The following is a 17,577-nucleotide window of genomic DNA, read 5'->3' on the forward strand; positions in this document are numbered from 1 at the left end:
GTTTTTGATCAAGGGGAACTTTAAAATGGTGGTGCTTCTCCAAGATGGTGATGCTCCTGCTCTGTCAGTATCTAGGCTATGATGGTGTTAATGTCATGAAATATGGTATGTAGGAAGCGACAGAAAGGAGAGGGCATGTTGAGTTGAGTAAGATGAGATCTGAAATGCCGGCAGTGGGTATAACAGGGACTGAAACACAGGAAACTAAGAACTTTGGGTTGTTCCAAAATTGTGTAATTTGGAGCTACAGTTTTTATCTAGGGAATTGAGTTTCTTTACTGTTTTTACTTGAATACCAAGGTAGGAGTATGAAAGAATGATCTACTGTGGTGGGAAGAATTCTCTTGCTTGTCCCTTAAGATGATTAGCATGTTAAGTTGATGTTGCCTGAATGCTGAAACAGAGTTATTTAGCATCTGGGACCTTGGAACAAGATAGGGAAATCTTAGTCAACAGTTCATTCCTGAGCTACTGTTTTACATGGATTCAGGGATTAAATCTCTGTTGAGTCCATCTTTGAGTAGAGAAATCAGTTGGGGAATTCTGAATGCCTAAATAGTTGGCATTGAGATTTCTTCTTTTTCTGGAGTGCCTTTGGGTAGGTACAAAGATCCTGATGTTCTGCAGAAAGTTTCTTGGAATGTACTCATTTGTGAGGACTTTCTTCATGATCATCTTAGTTGGTCTGTTGGGGCTTGTGATGACTCCCAGTTGCTACTTCTGTGCTTTTTCTTGGCTCTCAACGCATAAGACAAATGAGGCAGTAGAGGAAGTTGCCTGTGTTGGCAAGCATCTGAATTATTCTAAGACACACTCATTCTGAAGGCTCCAGAGGAAGTATAAAATGAGTGGCATTATGGGCTGGCCATGGTGGTTTATGCATGTAATCACAGCACTTTGGGAGGCCGAGGCAGGGGGATAGCTTGAGCCCAAGAGTTTGAGACTAGCCTGGGCAACATAGTGAGGCCCTGTCTATGCAAAATGAATGAATGAATGAGGCATTATGGTCACTCTTCCTAGATTTGATTGACTGTGCCTTTACTTTTCAGTAAATAATACGTAGACTTTCCTGACCTAAGCTTTATGATGATCTCAGATTGTGATATGGGGGTAGGGGGAGGTTAACTCTCTCTATATCCACTGCTTTCCTGAAAATCATTGCTTTTTATTTAAGTGTCTTAACATGGCATTTTAAAAAGCAACCTTGGCCAAGCATGGTGGCTCATGCCTGTAATCCTGACACTTTGGGTGGCTGAGGTGGGAGGATTGCTTGAGCCCAGGAATTGGAGACCAGCCAAAAAAAAAAAGAAAAAAGCAACTCTTTACACTCCAGTCATTGAGAGCATCAAAAATTATTTTCCAACCACTGCCATGTCAAGTGTAATTTAAGAAAGCACCCTTCTTCCCTGAAGAAAATGCAATTTGGTTTACTTTATTCCATCTCTGATTAGTGGCATTGGTTTTGTTTACGATTAGAAAATAAAATGTGTTTAGGGTACAATGTAATGGCAAATTGTCTATAAGAGATTAGTTTTCTTTCTCTTTTTGATTAGTTGAGAAGGTCATTGTAGTAGCATGTTCAAGCTAGTCATCTTTGTGTATTTCATTTATTTCCTCACAAAATATTTATTACAAATACAGTAGCACGTTTCTCTTTTTTGAAGACATGTGAGCATCTATCTGAATAAGATACTCAAGATTTCATCTTGATGTGTGATCTTGAGCAAGCGGTTTCTTTTATCTAAATGTCTTCATCTGAATATGGATAATTCCTTGGAATCCTCCCCTTCTTCTTCAGGGACTCTGAAGAAAATAATTTAGGCTTCATCAGATTCTTTAAATTATTAGAAAAATAATCAGAAAGAACCAAAGGGCTGTTTTCCTTTAGCCTAAAGATATTTGCAATTTAATATCATCTTTTGGAAAAAAATTTACAATAAAAGATATATGCTTTGTCATTTATTTATGCAGTGGCTTTATGGGCCCTGTCTTTGTTCCTTAAAGGTAAATGCCATTGTTTTAAAATTTCTTTTTCTTTTAAAGACTGTGTGTATATCGAGAGTCGGAGGCCAAACACACCGTATTTCATCTGTAGCATTCAAGACTTCAAACTGGTAAGCGTTTTTAATGTGCTGTTCACTCTGCTCTGTATTCTCTCTTTTTCCAGTTCCATTGGCTATCTCTTATTGTTACTCCATCGCTGTTGACGTGGTTACCAGTTCACCTTTTGAGTGCTAACTGCCTCGTGGCAGTAGCACTGAAATGAGGGTTACTAGTTCCATCTTTTCAGCTTTGTAACACTTACTCTCATAATGCTTATATTGTAAACAATATTTCTGAAGTTTTTATCCCTTCAGTAACTTTTGGCAATTTCAGATAGTCCCTTGAATTTCTGAAGTAGCTTGTTTGTTCTCAGCCATTGTTAAGAGCCTGAAGTAAAGTAAATATAGTAAATTGATGAGTAGGGGAAATAATATAAACGGATCAGAGAATAGTTTCCAGTGGAAACCTGTCACTTCCTTCAATATTTCGGCAGCTGTGGAGTATATGTTGAAATTGTTGTGGGGTTTTCCCGGGGTAGCGGTTGAAAGAAGTCTGGCTTGGGCGTGATAAAGCTGTTATACTTTCTTTCCAGTTTTAGTGCTTGTGTTGCAGAAGTGAGGACATAGCTACTGTACTTTCTCATTAAAAATTCTTCCTGAATATATAAGTGTTGATGTTCCTCATTATGAAATCACTTTTTTAGGGCCAGTGGTTCTCACACTTTAGGCTTTGGATCCCTGGATGTCTGCAGAGATTTGGCAGAGGTCTGCAAATAAACATGCTAAGCTTTATATAAATAAATTGAGACGTGAGACACGTCTGGACAACGGTTTTTCAGCCTGTTTTCAGTATGCTTTTATGATTTTTAAAAATTTCACTTATTTAAAAGCAATACACAGTTAAGAACCACTATTTGTTGTTGTTGTTTGAGACAGTCTTGCTCTGTCACCCAGGCTGGAGTGCAGTGGTGCAGTCTTGGCGCACTGCAGCCTCTGCCTCCTGGAAACAAGTGATTCTCCTGCCTCAGCCTCCTGAGTAGCTGGGATTACAGGTGCATGCCAGTATAACCGGCTGATTTTTTTTTGTATTTTTTAGCAGAGAACAGGGTTTTACCATGTTGGCCAGGCTGGTCTCCAACTTCTGACCTCAAGTGATTTGCCTGCTTTGGCTTCCCAAAGTGCTGGGATTACAAGCGTGAGCTACCATGCCTGGCAGGAACCACTGTTTGTTTGTTATTTTCCTCAAACAATTGGTATTTGAAATACTACTGAAGTAGTATCATTTGGGAATCTTTTGAAACATTTTGATCTCACAAGGGATCTTAGTACTTTGAAGATTGTGAACCACTGTCTGTACTCTTAGGCGTAGAGAATTCCTAATTCCTTAGCTTTGTAGAGATGTGTATCACTATCTGTGAATGCTCTTATTTCCAACACCCTTTGTAATTTGGCAATATTTGTGTTCTGACATATGTTGTATGTGATATTTCAGTCTAAAGAAATGTAGTTTGAAAAGATCTTTCTCTGCATCTCCTTTGTTTTTTATCATTTTTAATGGCCCAAGTACCAAATTAGTATATTCAGTAAAAAAAAAACCACATGTTATTTTTCTTTGTTAAAAAGTTATTGCTTAAGTTATTGCATGCTTACTGTTTTAAGATGAAGTCAAATGTGCTATGTACTTCTAAGAAGGATCTATCCTTGATAGGTGGCTTTTAACTTTCCTGGTTGCATTGCAAGGTGGCCTTGCAGTTTAATCTTGTAAATCAAATGCTTTCTATCCAGTTTTTATGTCTATATGATTTTTTAAAAACATATACTTATTATATCTTTCCTTCCAAGTTTTTTTTTTTTTTTTTTTAACAGATACAGCACTGACACCTGAAATACGGGTGTAGCCTTATTCCTGAAGAGTTTTGTTTTGGTAGTGGCTGCTGCTACTGCCCTTTTCCTGCCCATTGTCTTTGTGTGTGATTTTTACTAAACCAAACATCAGTGCACCATGAAAAATATATGGCTGTGAAATAAAATTGTAAATATTTTTATTTTACCTATTAGATCTTGAGCCCCCTTTGTACCGTTTTTGCACATTAGCAGGTGTCTTCATGTTTGAACAGCATCTCTTACGAAATGCTGATTACAATGTGATAGTTGCTGTTCTGGGCAGAGGTTCCTGCTGAGTTACGGTAATTGCTCAGGGTATTAACAGCAATAAAAGCTGAAGCTTCTGTTGTCAGTATTGGTCTAATACAACACATTAAAGCTGTCTACAAAAACAGTGTGGGAAGTAGGGTGCAGTATGTTTAGATACCTTTTTCTAAATCACACCCTGCTGTTTCTCATGTTTTTGTTTGAGGTTCTGTATTCAGCACATCCTCATAGTTGTTGTGTAAGAACAACAGATGATGAAATATTTGCTCTGGGAATAAATATAGTTATTTCCACTTTCTTATTTTCTTCTCTGTACTTATTAAAAGATAATCAAATAGATGAGAATGATCAAGATTTTTTTCTCCTTCAGTTTACTGAAGCTATAAGGGAAAAAGATGAGCAGAAGGGAATAAGCTTTGTTTCTCTGCAAGATTTTAAAAAGAAGAAATTGAATTTGATTTTGCTCACAGCAAATAACATGACTAGTGGAGCAATGAAAGAAACAAAAACCCGATAGCTTTGAAATGTTGAGTAATTAGGTATTTTATCTTTTTAATAATCACAAAATAAAAAGTTGGTTTGGGGTTGTAACTGAGAGATGTATTTCATTGTTTACACTATAAATGAGAATCCCTTTGCCATGGTGAAATTTTGTGTATAAAGTATGTTTGGGCACTGTAAAAATAACTGGGTGAATGCCCTTTATGATACATATTAGTAGGTATGATTACGATGTTAAAGACAACAAAAGCTAATGAGGTGAGGCGTGGGGAGGAGGAGACATCTACCGCCAGTCACTGAGACTAGAATAATGGCAGTTTATTGAACCGAGGGCCTTAGGTCACATTTCATGAAATAGCTCTATATGAGATAAAGAGAAGGGTCTTTCTATTTTATGTGGGGACCTGGGTTGTCTTCTCAACTCTGCTGCTGCATTCCCTTAGAATCGAGTCTGTGGTATAGAGCACAGCTGCCTCTATGTCCTGATCTCTGTCTATTGTCCTGCCAGACTATTAAACAGCCTCCTCTTTTCACTCTCAAAAAATGTCTGAGTGTGGATGATAGGTTGTATGGTTATCTTGCCTATGGGGATAGGATCCATGGCTTCTGCTTTATTAATATTCAACCATCAAAACACATAGGGACACCACTGTCCTACACTAGTAGCTGTATTTCGAGCCCACACTTCCACAGGGTAGGTGGAGGCTATGATAGTATCAAGCAATTAAGTTCCTAACGGAGCTGAGGTTTTAAAGGTAGGAATTATGTATTCTATTAGGAAGCTTTCATTCTCTTAGGAAGTATTCCTTTGATTGGGCTTATTTACAAATGGAGAGGTCTGATTTTGTTTGAATGCGCTGACCAAAGTATTTGTGAAACAAGTAGTCAAAAGCAGGAACTCAGGCGAGCAGAAGAGGCAGGGTAGAACTATGGACAGTGCATACTTAGAAGCAGGAGAAAGAAGTATTGTTGATTAAAAAGGTCTCTTCGCACCGTAGATTTCTGAACTAAATAGTAAAATAGCTGGCAAAGTCTTTATTTAGCTTTTTCAAGGACTAGTAATATGGAATGACAGTCTGTGATCCTTGTGGCCTGGCATGAAAAGATTAATTGAGCCAAATTTCATTTTTAGAATTTAGAGTTGAGAAACTGAGAGACTGAGGCAGTTAGTAGAGGGGAAAGGTGAATGGATAATTCAAGAATTACCCCTAATATATCTGTAAAAATTAAAAATAAAAAAAGAATTACCTGAATGACAAGAGCAAGGTTAGGGCTGACATAGGCAAGCTCACTTGCTTGGGTAGGAAACTGGGAAAAGCAGAGGACAGGGAAGCTGTGGGAAGAGCAGCAGACTGCCAAGGGAAGTGCGTGCACAGCCGTCTCTTCCTTGACTCTCCTGGGTCCCACTGCACTGATGTTCTTCCCACAGGATTCTTAGATTATCCTGTTCACTCTGAGTAAAGAGCTCTCATCTGGGCTAGCTTGAGTGGATCTTCATGAATTGCAGTGGAAAGAGCCTAGGTTAACATCTCCAACCCTTCTGCTACCCTCCCATAGCTTTTATAGGTCACCATGTGACTTAGTTACTTAGAGGGTTTTGTTCTGAATGAGTCAATATCATTGAGGAGCATTATGTCACAGAGTGCAAATAGGAATGTTTTGGGCTATAATCAGGGCCTTCCACAGGCATTTACTGAATACCTGCTGTGTGTTCTTTATGGAACTTGGCACCTAAAGGGAGACTGAAGAAGTATAAAATATCGTTCATTCCCTCAGTGATCTTAGATTCTAAATGACAGACAACTTGTGGCATTATTGGATGTCAGTCTTCTTTGGAGAACATTCTGAATAGGATTGACAAGAAGGGCATTCACTTTTAGTTCTAAAAGAAATGATTTCTTTTGTGTGTTTATGAAAAACAATAAAATCATATTTTTATAGAAACCTAGGCATTAAGAAGTATAATACAAATAATTTGCCATCTGGAAATAATCATGGAGTCTGAGAATGCTAACAAGGTCATGGAGACAGTAATTTTCATTTAGTATAACACTGAGGAGTTCCTTGTGTAGTAGTTCCTTGTAGCAGTTACTACCTTTCTTTATTCACAGATAAGTAAGCAAACTCACTCCTGTAATATTCTCCATGGAAATTCAGTGTGGATTCTTGCATTGTCGTCATTCATACAGTAGAGGAAAACATGCTTTTGGTTTCCTAAAGTTACATAGGTGTTTCAGCTGTTACTTATACCCAATGAGTTTCTAGGTAGTATATGTAGCTGTAAGTACTATTTTGGGTTAATAACACTGATTCATTTTGGTTCCTTAACTGTTTTATTAAAACTTGGAAAATTGTCCTTAAAGTTAAGCCAGATACAGAGATTCCTTAGAGTTGGGGGTGATAGTTAGGGATGTTAAAGTGTTTCGGGTGATGGTTAGCTGGGCTCGACATACTGTTAACGGCTCCGCATAGATGATAATGCCTCTGTATCATTTGTGTCCCTAGCAGCCTACTTTCTGAGTGCAAGTTCTGAATGTGGAATAGCTAAGGATGCATACTACTAGTTACCTTGAAGAATGCACATTTCCATTATTGCTATGAATGTGGGGGCCAAGTTATTTATCGTTTAATACCATATCCCTCTCGTTGTTTCATTGTCAAATGTGAGCAGCTGGAGGGAAAACACTTGGAATTTCTCTCTGATCCCTGGTCTGTACTCATAAGTTGTTTGCTACTCACTACCCTTTATTCATGCCTTCCCCGACAGTACAGCAGCAGAAGGGCTGCAGAGAAATTAACTTCATCTTAGGTTCCACTTGCCATTGAGATTGCCCGCCCTCCACCAAATTTATTTTCTTAAAAATGGATTAAAAGTAACAAGAAGCTATTTCTCCTCCTTTGTAATAAAAACTTACTGAGGAGGAGTAATTATGTCTTCTTTTCTTATTAGAACCATAGATGATGCTGGGAGATATCAGATAGCGACTTAATCACACATACTCTTTGTGCACACATTCAGGTATACACACAGTGACTTAATTATCAGACTTATGCATTATCTACCGCATTTCTTTAATCCCAGCTTGGCTCTTACCACTTAGCACAGAAGGTGTAGTGTATGGACATTCACAGAATGGGCATTTGTTTAAAAGGAGGTAAATCTTGTATTAGAGCCCTTTTTTGGTTGGGGGGGTGGGCAGGAAGGTCCACATAATTTGAACATGGCTAATTCAGAATTTAGGATCAGTTATTCTGGGATTGAGATGAGGGATGGTAGATTGACCAGGTTCAGAGCTCGGACTATGACATCAGGTGGTCTGAGTTCACATACTCCGTGCATCAGTTGCCATCTTTCCTGACCTTGGGAGATACACTTAACCCTCTTAACTTTCTTTAGTTACCTGTGAAGTTGGGATATAAAGTACCTACCTTGCCAAGTAGATTGTTTTTAGATTAAAAGGTCAAACTTACAAAGTGTCCAGTGCCCCATAGAGTGACACTGATTGTGATGTTGATGTTTAGTTGGTACCTTAGGTTTATGCTTTTTATTCACTGATGTATATATATTGTGTGCTTAGCACATTGGCTGGCTGTAATGTCCACAGTAAGTATTTATTGAATACTGAATGAAGTAACATTTAAGTGGAATAAATTCACTGGATAAGTATTTTTAAAAAACTTTAGTAGTAGTTGTTTGATACAGTGCATACATCAACAACAAATTAACATTCTCTTAAACAAGCCAGTCTACTCACTTACCTTTGGTTAGCCCTCAGTGCGTAATGTATAGAAATAATAAAACTTTATTTCTTTTAAAATACTTGAAGAAAATTCAATTTCTTGTTTTCTTCACGAATTTGAATGAATGTAGCCTAAGGCGTAACATTTTTTAGGCATCATTATATTGTTTTGGGTTTTTCCATATGACTGACTTTCAGCAAAGATAAATGAGGGCCTCGTATACGTGTGAACCTCCCAGAAAAGGCCAACTGTTATGAAAAATGCCTTACGCTATGATGATTTGTTTCTGTGTGACACATCAGTTGTTTCTGTTTTTGTTTTTGACAGTCCTTCAAGGTAGGCCTGCAAAATTGAGTATTCCTTTCTATAGCTCCTTCTTCTCTTTACTTTCTTGGCTTGTACCATATAAAAAGGTCAGTATCACCCAGTTACGCCTTTGTGACTTGTTGTATAGTGTTGGATAATGAAGTAAAAACTTTACATTAAAGTTCATTATCAAGTATTTTCAGCTATTATATCCAAGAACCAAGTGGCCTTTTCACATATACATTTGTGATTTCTAATTTTGTTTAATTCTTTAAGAGGCAAAAGGCAGGATGGAATTCTTTTTTGGAGACAGACTTTCCCTCTTGTCACCCAGGCTGGAGTTCAATGGCACGATCTCAGCTCTTTCCAACCTCCGCCTCTGGGTTCAAGCGATTCTCCTGCCTCAGCCTCCCGAGTAGCTGGAATTATGGGCACCTGCCACCACCCCCGGCTATGTTTTTGTATTCTTAGTAGAGACAGGGTTTCACTATGTTGGCCAGGCTGGTCTTGAACTCCTGACCTCGTGATCCACCCGCCTCGGCCTCCCAAAGTGTTGGGATTACAGGCATGAGCCACTGCATCAAGCAAGATGGAATTCTTTATCCCTGAGTTTGGTGGACTCAGTCAGAGGAGGTTGTATATCTATACTCCCCTCCCACCACAATTATGGAGTAACGGTGTTGAAAGTTTTTTGAACGACCACATCCTGTTTGCATGATATTGATGTCAACCTCTAAATGGACAGGGTGGTATTAACGTAAGTGGAAATCAGAATGAGGCCTTGGGAATAAATAATCCCAGCATTTTATTGGCCCCATTTTCTGAGCTTCCCAGCAATTTGTCTTCACTCGTGGCTGCCAGTCAGGGTAGGGCACTTGGGATTTTAAGTTTTAGTGTTTTAACTACTACTGTGAGGTTGGGTAATTCATTTTCTTCTAATTTACTTGGGTCAAGGGACTCTAAGAAACTATTGAAAAAGTTTTGTTTAATTATATGTATTTCCATAAAATATATTTCTGAAAATGTTGTTTACTAAAATTGTTAACTATATGTGAAATTGTTTTCAATGCAGAAAACTCTAGGTATTCTAATTTTAAAGAGCTTAAGAAAGTTTGAGACAATCTGATATTTGCAGCCATCTACTATGCAAGAATATTGGTTAAGTCTTGTTCAAACTTAATTCTTTTCAATTGGAAATTTGTAATTTGTATGTATATATGGATGCTTGCAGTAAGAACCAACTCAGTCCAAGAAAAACCTATTAGAAGTACTAAAAAAAATTAGGGAAACGGATACTGTCAACGTTTTCTCATTTTGTATGTAAGAACAATGACTTGTTTTGAAAAAAATGCCTTTTTAAAATACATAAAATGTTTTAATAATTACTTGAACTATTTGCATGTTTAAAATAATGCCAAAGTGTTTGGAAATGCTTTACCAGGTGTTTTTGATTTAAAACCCTTAATTTGAATGTAAAGATTTGAGTGGTTTGGGCAGTCGTATTCCTAGTGGAAGAGATTATCCAGAAGTCCATTTTTATTTTGATGCTTCTGGCAAAAAATATTGAATATGCTGTACATTCAAGTGCACAATTGAATCTTTAATTTGGAGTTTGCAGTGTTGGTGATGGCAGGGAGAAGGTGTGTGGTGAGAAGGTTGTGGCTACTGACACTCTGTCAGCTGTGCTATCACTGAGGCCATGAGAATCAGAGACTGACTGCACAGAAATTTTAGTGTAGATCCCAGGATGTACTCTAGATGGTCATCTTTAGAAAAAGAAAAAATGATCATGATAAAACATTGTGAACATTAGCTTATTTTCCTGGTATTTGTTGTGTGTGTGTGTGTGTGTGTGTGTGTGTGTGTATGTGTAGGGAGCTTAAGAGACTTACAAAAATAGTTAATGAAATATATTAAAATCTTTGTTTACAGAAAGTTGTTAATTACTCTTTGCTTTTCAAAGGGAATTACATGTAACAGGACACCCTAATAATGATTTAATATTAAAAGGTTGCTCACCTGTAATTTTTAGACAACCATAAGACGGGTTCTTATATAAGTATTGGGATTTTATGGATTTTTTTAGTTCATTCGAAATCACGTGAATTGGTTTAAAAAATGTTATGTGCGCTCTAAAATATTTGAAAAGGAACGTACTCAAACTGTTATCTGAGGTATACTGTGCTGGCTTTCAGAAGTTGCTCTGTAGTCTTTTTTATCCTGGTTTTTAAATGTTTTCAAAGTTAATTTTAAAAAAGACACGTAATACATACTAAACTAGTTTTGCCTATAAAAATAAGTAATGTCTTTCTGGAACTTTATGCTCTGTGCCTGTTCATTATACTCACCTTGTGGGCGTTTGGAGAAAACTACAACTCATGTGAATGTTGTCTTTTTCCCTCTGTTTTGGGGCCTTTGTCTATTTCCTTTGCCTTCAGCTTTACACAGTTAAACTTGAACTTTGAGAAAATGGCAGGGCCTTTCTTTGGCCACCCAAATGCCTATTTCCTTATTAAGTACATGTCTTATGTCTCTATCTTCTGTCATTAGAAACTCTTCTGAAAGCTCAGTTTGTCCACTTGTGATTCATTTTACGGTTGTGTTTATCTGACACCATTGCATTTCTGTTTTTATTATAAGCATAGCATGTTGCTGTTAACTGTGCTTTGGCACTATCTCACATCTTAACTTGGTTATTTTGAGGGGCACACACCATACTGCTTTATGATAGGACCTGGATTAAAGTGTGGAGCCAGAAGGGTCATATGTTTGTTCACACTGAAATAAGGTAACAGCTTTGATTAATGCAAAAAGGTTAACTTTAGTGGTAGAACAAATTATCTGAGGTTTCAGAGGTCATCTGCTAAAGAGTTTTTGCAGATACCAACTTGTGTGCTGCGTGCCCCTAATAACCAGGGCATGATGGGGCATTGGGCACGTTAACTTAAAACTGTTTTCTTTTTTAGGTCCACAACTCCCAGGCCTGTTGCAGATCTCCAACTCCTGCTTTGTGTGACCCCCCAGCATGCTCTCTGCCGGTGGCATCACAGCCACCACAGCATCTTTCTGAAGCCGGGAGAGGGCCTGTAGGGGTAAGGAGAATCCCGTTTTTAAAAGCTATCAGTATTTTATATCCCGTAGGGTATAAAATAGGAATATTACCTCCCTCCCCAGAGCCCCTTTTAAAATGTGCTGTATTATATGTGTTTTTAAAGGAGTAACAAGTACATGCACAGAGGAAGCAAAATACGGGACTTGCCTTACCCCTCTAGGACAGTTCCAGAAGTTAGCGGGGTTTGGTGGAAGGGTATTTTGGCACCAGCAGAGAGCATGCTGGGCTGCTGCAAGAAGCAGGAGCTGGCAATCAGCAGCGAGTATGGATGTTGGCAACTGAAATGGGGAAAAAAGGGGGTAAGTTTGAGTTCAAGTGTGGAATGTGCATTTCCCCAGGCTCATTGGGACTCATGGCCCACCAATCTGTACTATTTTGGGTGTTGTCCTCTCGGGTGGCATTTTGTAGGGTATTGCTCAGAAATAGCGAGGCTTTTCTCCAGTGCTAGATGCAGAATAAGCCCTTCAAGAGGCTTGGGTTGGGCTGTAGCTGTACTTCTTAACAGCTATCCCTTGGTTATTCCTCTGAAACTAGTGGTGGTCCTGAGGGATGTGTAAGAGGCAGCAGGATGAAGTATCTGTAGTGCTTTATCCCTTAAAACACAGGGACCCGTGTGGGTGATCATAGGGGTTATTATCGAGTAGTGCATCTCCCTTTTTAGGAAAGTTCGCACTTCTCTTCCTTTTTTTGCCTTTAATGGTAGGACTTAATGGAGGATTTAATGGTAATGTTTTCTGAAAGTCGAGTATTTATTATTTTGAATGACTACTGGGTTAATATGAAAGAAGTGTAGTTTTAGTTAAGCACTGAAGTCAGTGTAAAGAAGTGACTGTGGCACCCCAGTTCATACTGGATTAGCAAATAATACAAGAGGATAGCAAGCTCTCTCACACTTGGACACACATAATGCAAGATACTGTCAATATATGGTGAATTGTTCAGTTGCAGTGTAGAATATTAATATCTTGGGGTGAAGAAAAGAAAGTGTTCCAGATGGGCTGTGGCACTTGGGGAAGTTCTGTGAAGGTGGGTAGGTTTTGAGGAGCTGGGTATGTTTTTCACACATCAATATGAAGTGGATAGGCAGAGTATAGGAGCCTTGCAGGTGTACATGGCAGCCTGTCCTTATAAGCAACACAGGCAGTGAGGCTGACGAGTCTGGGAGTCATGAGAAGATGACCTGCAGGACGTCACTGAAGAGCACAGGTTAGTGGATTCTGGGAGGCAGATGTGGAGATATAAAATGAGGCTAGATTATAGAGGATATTCAAAGTTACCAAAGTTAAGATTTTGTGTAATAGGCAGTAGAGAGCTTGTGTACGCTTTTTTATTCGAGACAAGTCACCTTGCAGATCACTGCTTAAGAAGATTGACTGTAGCAGTTTGCAGTGTGGAACGGGGAAAGACGGTGAAAGTTCCAAGTAGGAGGCTAGGGCCGCCATTCATGGGTAAGATGGAGGACCAAGACAGTAGAGATGATATATTGATAATTGTAACCAAATCAGGAGTAATTGTTGGAACAGCATAACACGTTTACATATTTGCCGATGTAATTATTCAAGGGTCATACCAAAAAAAGGGGTGGGGGTTTCACATTATGGAAACCTTGGAATTCTCTGTCTTACGGTGGAAGACAGAACCCACTGTAGTGTAGATAAAAGTCTAATTTTAATTCCCAGAGAAAGACTGACATCTTATGGGACAAATTAGTAGATTCCCAATGTGACTACCAACTTTTAAAGCTTCAGCCTTTACTAATGACCAATATGTCTTATTTACCGCTATGTCTTATTTCCACATATATCTAAAAAGTAGGTTTTACTTTTAGGCTGATATTTTCTTAATCAATGTGGGTGCTATTATTAATACTTTTATTTACTGTCATACTCAACAGGATTTGCTGAATGGATTTTAAGTCTTCCCCATAATATTAATTTTTTTGTAAACTTTTTATATTACAATTATGACTAGTATTTTTTAGCAATAAAAATATTTGTGTCTACTGATGATTTAAATAAGTTCATGACTGGTGGAGCACTTGGGTACATTATATGTAGATGTGAGAGATTCTGTAGTGAGAGGATAAATCTTCTCTCAGTCAAGATGATGGTACATAAAGCTAACTGTATTGATTGTTCTTTAATGATGCTTTGTGCTGCCAAAGTCATTTGAGCTGGATCTGAATCAGATCCAGTTGGCAAAGCTTCCCCATATGTGGAGCTCTCATAAATCCTGCAGGCACACAGATCTAATACAGTGTAATGAGAGAGCTGCTGGGAGAAAAAATTGATTACAGAGTTGCAGACAATATCATTAACATTTCTTGCCATGATACACCAGATGTCTTCCCTAATAGACTATTTTTGTTAATTTAGTTTTTATAGGATAGCACTGATTGCATCATAATTTAACTTTCTTTGCATATTCAGGTATATGTGATCTGTGTTTCTACACTAATGATGTAATAAACTCATCAGATTTAATTTTGTAAGTTTTAACTTATCTGTTCATTTTTCTATCTGCTGGAGAGACAACATTTTTACTTGTACTGAGAATCTGTTAGCTTGGATGTTTTCTAGTAAAAAGTACTGTGTTCAGTGGTGGAGAGGGAGTAGTGAGGGAGGTAGGAAGGCAAAGAAAACATTGCCCAGAACCTCCCTAAACTGGTCAGAAAGGATTCTACCCATCAGCTGATTTACATAGAAACCACGTGGCACCACGACAGAGGCTCTAGCCAAAGCAGGAAAGGTGCAACCTTTCAAGGGGACATACATGCACATTTATCTCCATTGTCAAGGGTGTGGCTCTGCAGGACAGGACTCATGTTGGCTGCACCCATCCTCTTCCTCACTAGAAGATCAAGGACTGGTGAGGATATTAGTTAGCATTTTAATTCTTTTAGCCATATCTTTTTGTGTGTTTGACCTCTTTTGAGTGGTTAACACACATAATAGGACAGTATTGTAGGGGTGGTTTGAACTGTTTTATTTGAGTAGTGTTTTTTTGTTGTCATTGTTTTTGTTTTGAGACAGAGTCTCACTCTGTTGTGCAGGCTGGAGTGCAGTGGCACGATCTCGGCTCACGGCAACCTCCACCTCTTGGGTTTAAGCGATTCTCCTCCCTCAGCCTCCTGAGTAGCTGGGATTACAGGTGTGGGCTACCACACCTGGCTAGTTTTTGTATTTTTAGTAGAGACCGTGTTTTGCCTTATTGGCCAGGCTGGTCTTGAACTCCTGACCTCAAGTGATCCTCTCATCTTGGCTTCCCAAAGTGTTGGGATTACAGGCGTGAGCCACTGTACCTGGCTGTGTATGTTTTGTTTTTGTTGTTTTTTGAGACAGAGTCTTGCTCTGTCACCCAGGCTGGAGTGCAGTGGCATGATCTCAGCTCACTGCAACCTCCGCCTCCTGGGTTCAAGCAATTCTCCTGCCTCAGCTTCCTGAGTAGCTGGGACTACAGGTGCATTCCACCACACCCGGTTAATTTTTTTTGTATTTTTAGTAGAGATGGGGTTTCACTGTGTTAGCCAGTATGATCTTGACCTCCTGACCTCATGATCTACCCACCTAGGCCTCCCAAAGTGATGGGATTACAGTTGTGAGCCACCGCACCTGGTGTATTTTTTTTTTTTTAAATCATTATTTTTGTTGTGCATTTTCCTTCAGGGAACTTTCTTTTGACATGTTTCTTGGTAACATAGGATATGTTAATTAACCTTTCTAACTCTTAGTTTTCTCACTTGTAGTATGGATATAATAATACTATCTATGACAAAGGGTTGTTGCAAAAATTAAATAAAATAATTCATTAAATTTCTTAGCACCATACTTAGTATATAGCAAGCATACATTAAGCGTTGCCTATTATCCTATAAGACTTGAATTATACAAATTCTGGTCATTCTTTTTTTATTTATTTATTTTTTGAGATGGAGTCTTGCTCTGTCGCCCAGGCTGGAGTGCAGTGGTGCGGTCTCGGCTCATTGCACCTCTGCCTCCCCGGTTCAAGCGATTCTCCTGCCTCAGCTTCTGGAGTAGCTCAGATTACAGGCATCCACCACCATGCCTGGCTAATTTTTGTATTTTTAGTAGAGACAGGGTTTCACCATGTTGGCCAGGCTGGTCTGGAGCTGCTGACCTTGTGATCTGCCTGCCTCGGCCTCCCAAAGTGCTGGGATTACTGGCGTGAGCCACTGTGCCTGGCCCAAATTCTCGTCATTCTTAATCTGAAATCCATAAAGTCTCTTGAGTTTTAGAGGGTCTGTGAACATCCTGAAATTGCTGGCAAAGTCTCCTATATATGTGCATTTTTCTGGAAAGAGGATCTATACTTTTTGACTATGGATGCTAATCAGTAGATTTCTTAGGTGTTGAAAATAATTTAAAAGTTAAGATTAAAAACAGTGAAGGTTCTGCTGTTTGTCATTTAAAACCTCAAATCAGCCCGGGCATGATGGCTCACGCCTGTAATCCCAGCACTTTGGGGAGGCTGGGGCGGCTGGGTCACTTGAGCTCAGGAGTTCAAGACCAGCCTGGACAACGTGGTGAAATCCCATCTCTGCAAAAAAATTAAAAATTATCTGGGTGTGGTGGCATGTGTCTTCAGTCCAGCTACTCAGGAGGCTGAGGTGGGAGGCTCGATTGAACTCAGTCAAACCAGTGTTAATAGAGTTATTTTTGCTTAAGTAAGGCACTTACCATTAGTAAGTATCACTTCTAATATTAGTGCTTTCCATGCTTGATACTATAGTACCATTTAAGAATTAAAAATGAAAATTTATTATAAAATGCTCTTTTGGAAATGCTGATTGTATTATGTTTGTTACCTACTTGTTGCTTAGAAAGAACTCCAATCTGGTTGCTCTTTTAGTGGTGCAGAAGTTTATTGAGGCTATATTGCTTTTTCATTTTTTACTGTGGCTTCCCTGCTGTGGCATACTTCCCCATTAAGTATGCCGAAAATAACCATTGATAAAGATCATGAGAGATTGCTTTTTATATTTGATTTTAGTGAAAGATATTAAGATGGCTGGATTTTCAGAAGAATTGCTAATACAAATGTTGGGATTAGTCCAGCTACCCTAAATGAAAGATGATTACTAGTTTTCGACTTATAATATAACAAATTAAGAAAATTCTGAAAGCACCCAGCTGACCAATAATGCTAAGGTTGACTGCTACTGGCATCAGAGAACATGGCTGGGCCTGCTTTCAGCTCAGTTCCTTTCACCTGGAGCAGTTGTTATGTCTGCTTCCTCATAAAAGCTAATTGTCAGTTAATTTTTTTTTTTTTTGGTGGAGGAGACAGGGTCTTGCTCTGTTGCCCAGGCTGGGGAGCAGTGGTACAGTCTCAGCCTCCGCCTCCTGGGTTCAAGCAGTTCTCCTGCCTCAGCCTCCCGAGTAGCTGAGATTACAGGCGTGTGCCACCACACCTGGCTAATTTTTGTATTTTTAGTAGAGATGGGGTTTCAGCATGTTGGCCAGGCTGATCTTGAACTCCTGACCTCAGGTGATTTCCTGACTCGGCCTCCCAAAGTGCTGGGATTACAGGAATGAGCTACCATGCCTGGCCTAATTTTTGTATTTTTAGTAGAGACAGCGTTTCACCATGTTGGCCAGCCTGGTCTCAAACTGACCTCAAGTGATCTTTCCGCCTTGGGTTCCCAAAGTGTTGGGATTACAGGCGTGAGCCACTGTGCCCAGTCACTTTATTCTTAAGACTGTC

General features: G+C 39.0%; 1 protein-coding gene across 12 annotated transcripts in view; it reads left to right on the forward strand.

The window, feature by feature from the left end:
• Positions 1 to 17,577, forward strand: part of RERE (arginine-glutamic acid dipeptide repeats) — a 467,189-nt gene that overhangs the window by 193,717 nt on the left and 255,895 nt on the right. For 7 of the 12 annotated variants that reach the window (XM_063631886.1, XM_055262461.2, XM_063631885.1 and 4 more), the window contains 2 exons: positions 2,044 to 2,114; positions 11,708 to 11,833. In XM_063631886.1, coding sequence (XP_063487956.1) covers positions 2,044 to 2,114; positions 11,708 to 11,833 — 197 coding nt within the window. The remainder of the gene's footprint in view (positions 1 to 2,043; positions 2,115 to 11,707; positions 11,834 to 17,577) is intronic. The other 5 variants (XM_063631890.1, XM_063631892.1, XM_063631888.1 and 2 more) reach the window with 1 other exon arrangement.

Source organism: Symphalangus syndactylus, chromosome 22, assembly GCF_028878055.3.
Source record: "Symphalangus syndactylus isolate Jambi chromosome 22, NHGRI_mSymSyn1-v2.1_pri, whole genome shotgun sequence".
In the NCBI taxonomy this organism is placed as follows: Eukaryota; Metazoa; Chordata; class Mammalia; order Primates; family Hylobatidae; genus Symphalangus; species Symphalangus syndactylus.